This window comes from Papaver somniferum, unplaced genomic scaffold, assembly GCF_003573695.1.
Source record: "Papaver somniferum cultivar HN1 unplaced genomic scaffold, ASM357369v1 unplaced-scaffold_24, whole genome shotgun sequence".
Taxonomy (NCBI): Eukaryota; Viridiplantae; Streptophyta; class Magnoliopsida; order Ranunculales; family Papaveraceae; genus Papaver; species Papaver somniferum.
Genome location: NW_020634374.1, coordinates 1,597,303 through 1,599,572, shown reverse-complemented (window position 1 = coordinate 1,599,572; position 2,270 = coordinate 1,597,303). Strand labels below are relative to the sequence as shown.

General features: G+C 38.9%; 1 protein-coding gene across 1 annotated transcript; it reads right to left on the bottom strand.

Annotated features, from left to right (window-relative positions):
- Window positions 1-686: 686 nt before the first annotated feature.
- Window positions 687-2,022, bottom strand: LOC113340848 (protein MAIN-LIKE 1-like). Its single transcript, XM_026585905.1, has 2 exons — window positions 1,420-2,022; window positions 687-1,283 (listed from the first exon to the last, which is right to left on the bottom strand). Exons 1-2 carry the CDS (start codon window positions 2,020-2,022, stop codon window positions 687-689), a joined length of 1,200 nt encoding a protein of 399 aa, XP_026441690.1.
- Window positions 2,023-2,270: the final 248 nt, after the last annotated feature.

The following is a 2,270-nucleotide window of genomic DNA, read 5'->3' as shown; positions in this document are numbered from 1 at the left end:
GGAATCCATTTTCTAGACTTAGATTTACCAGAAACAGTCTTATAAACACAGGGAATGCTTTTATCAGCAGCACAAGAATTTATACCACTAGAATGCATTTGATCCCTGTGATGATTTCTAGGAAAGAGATCATATTTATAAGGTTTCTGATTTTCTGTGGGCATGCGATTCACTACAGTAGTCAACCGACTATTTGTTCCATTGACGGTGGAGAGAAGCAAATTATGAAGTTTAGAAATTTGTTTCCTTCTGGCAAAAAAATGGATAGCATAGTGATTCTTTTTCCCACAGAATGTACAGGTTCGTGGAGGAGAGGCAATATCCGATACTAGACTCGAAATTAGGATAAATTATAAATAAGTTCCTATACTATCGGATATTAACATTTCGGATGGGGTCTAATCCGTTTCCGATATGTTAAGGAAGAAATATCCGATAAAATATCCGATCCGATATCCGATATCCGATAAAACGGATAACATCCTATAGGATCTCGAATACTCGGAAACGGATACCGGATATCGGACAAATATTGACAGGCCTACGGGTCATGTCCTCAACCACCCAATTAACTCGTTCCACCTATTTTTTCATATCAAATACACAAACTGTAATTATTCATAGATAATAATAACAAAATAAACATATACAAACATAATTAGTAGTATACGCACCATCATGTCCCTCTAATCACTTTCTTCATTCCTTGATGTCCTTGATTTCAGACTCTCTCCCTTCTTGAAGTGTTTCCTCGCTTCCGGATCCAAATTTTCCACATAAGGATGAGACAAATCCTGATACCATTCCATGTAATTCTCATCCGCAACAGAAGTGCCATGAGAAGTTTCAAGCGCTCTTCTACTTATTTGGTTTACTCCTTCAGAGCGAGCATTCCAATGATCGATCGACGGTGCTGGTTCATAGGTCAATCTGACATTTTTGTCCTTAAATTGGGAGTTGTCTACGCTTAATTTAAAACGAGAGTCTTCAGGTAGTATTCTCTGAACATTACCGATTTGACGGAGCGTTCTACGAGGATCTAAAATGATGAACCCAGTTGAATGAAACAAAGGTCCTACATAGGTCGCCACATCAGAAAATACTCTATCACCAACTTCATCTTCTCCATCCTCATCAAGTTTCAAATACGGATCAAAAACAACATCATCAATTGTCAAAGCATCCAACTTTTTCCTCATGTCGACCATTTCCATCTCTTTAGCCTTGTGTTGGGTCCCTCGAAAGGGGTATCTTCCTCCTGTAGGTTTCTCTAGAGCCCAGTTCTTATTCCGAGAAGGCCTCAAGCATTTAAAATGGTCGTAAGCCCATGCATACGGTGAAAAAAGAATTATAAATAAGATATTACACACAAAGTATAAAAGTAAAAAAATAATTTGTTATTTAGAAACAAAAAGATACCTGGATACGAGCAACACATCCTATAATTTGTGTTATATTCCACCTAGAAGCTTTGCAAAGATTTTCCATCACACTAGCAAGGAGGGCGGTTCCCCACGAGTACCTAGGTACCTCGTTTGTTTCCGGATCGAGACTGAGAGTTTTCAACCACTGCAAATAACAAGCATTTACTTTATTTCCTGAGAAATCGGGAAAAAAGACGGTGCCAAGAGAGTGCAACAAGTAAGATATAGATGTATGTCTAGATCTTGCTCTGTCCATCACCACCTTTCCACTAACAGTCTTGGAGCCAGAATCCTCAAACTTCTCCCTCAGACGAACCATGTTAATCTTCCTTGTCATATTAATTGTTTCAAGACGTTCACCTGGTACACTGAATGACCTTTTATCCTTAGGCATGGCTCCGCCACCTATCTCAAACTCTTCTTCCGCTTCAAGTTTTTCCCACCCAAGAAAGTATTTCGCCAAGAAAAAAAGCTCTTCAAAAGGAATAAAATTGTTGAAACCCTCGAACACAACTTTTCCTTCCAAAGCCAGACCGATAATCTGCTTTGCATCATCTGGAGTCATAGTCATCTCGCCGAACGGGAGTAGAAAAGTCATGGTTTCGGGCTAGAAGCTTTCTTTAAACCCACAAATAGTTACAACATCATAGGTCTTCTGCAAAGCCTCGATTCTAGACCATAACCCCGAAGCTTTTACCAAGGCTACCACATCCGGATGCTCTCTATCCAACGGCCAAAACTATCCTTGTTGGTGCTTTAGTTTAGGGACCGCTTTATCGGAAAACTACAAAGAATATAAAATTTTGGTTGTTAAAATGAAAAATCCATAATAAAAGGAAAATAACA

What these genes read in the sequence shown, in the direction of transcription:
- LOC113340848 (XM_026585905.1), bottom strand. Translation starts at nt 2,022, where the DNA reads ATGACTTTTCTACTCCCGTTCGGCGAGATGACTATGACTCCAGATGAT. An exon ending in GATGTGTTGCTCGTATCCAG is followed by an intron (nt 1,284 to 1,419) that starts GTATCTTTTTGT and finishes TCTCGGAATAAG; the next exon opens with AACTGGGCTCTAGAGAAACC.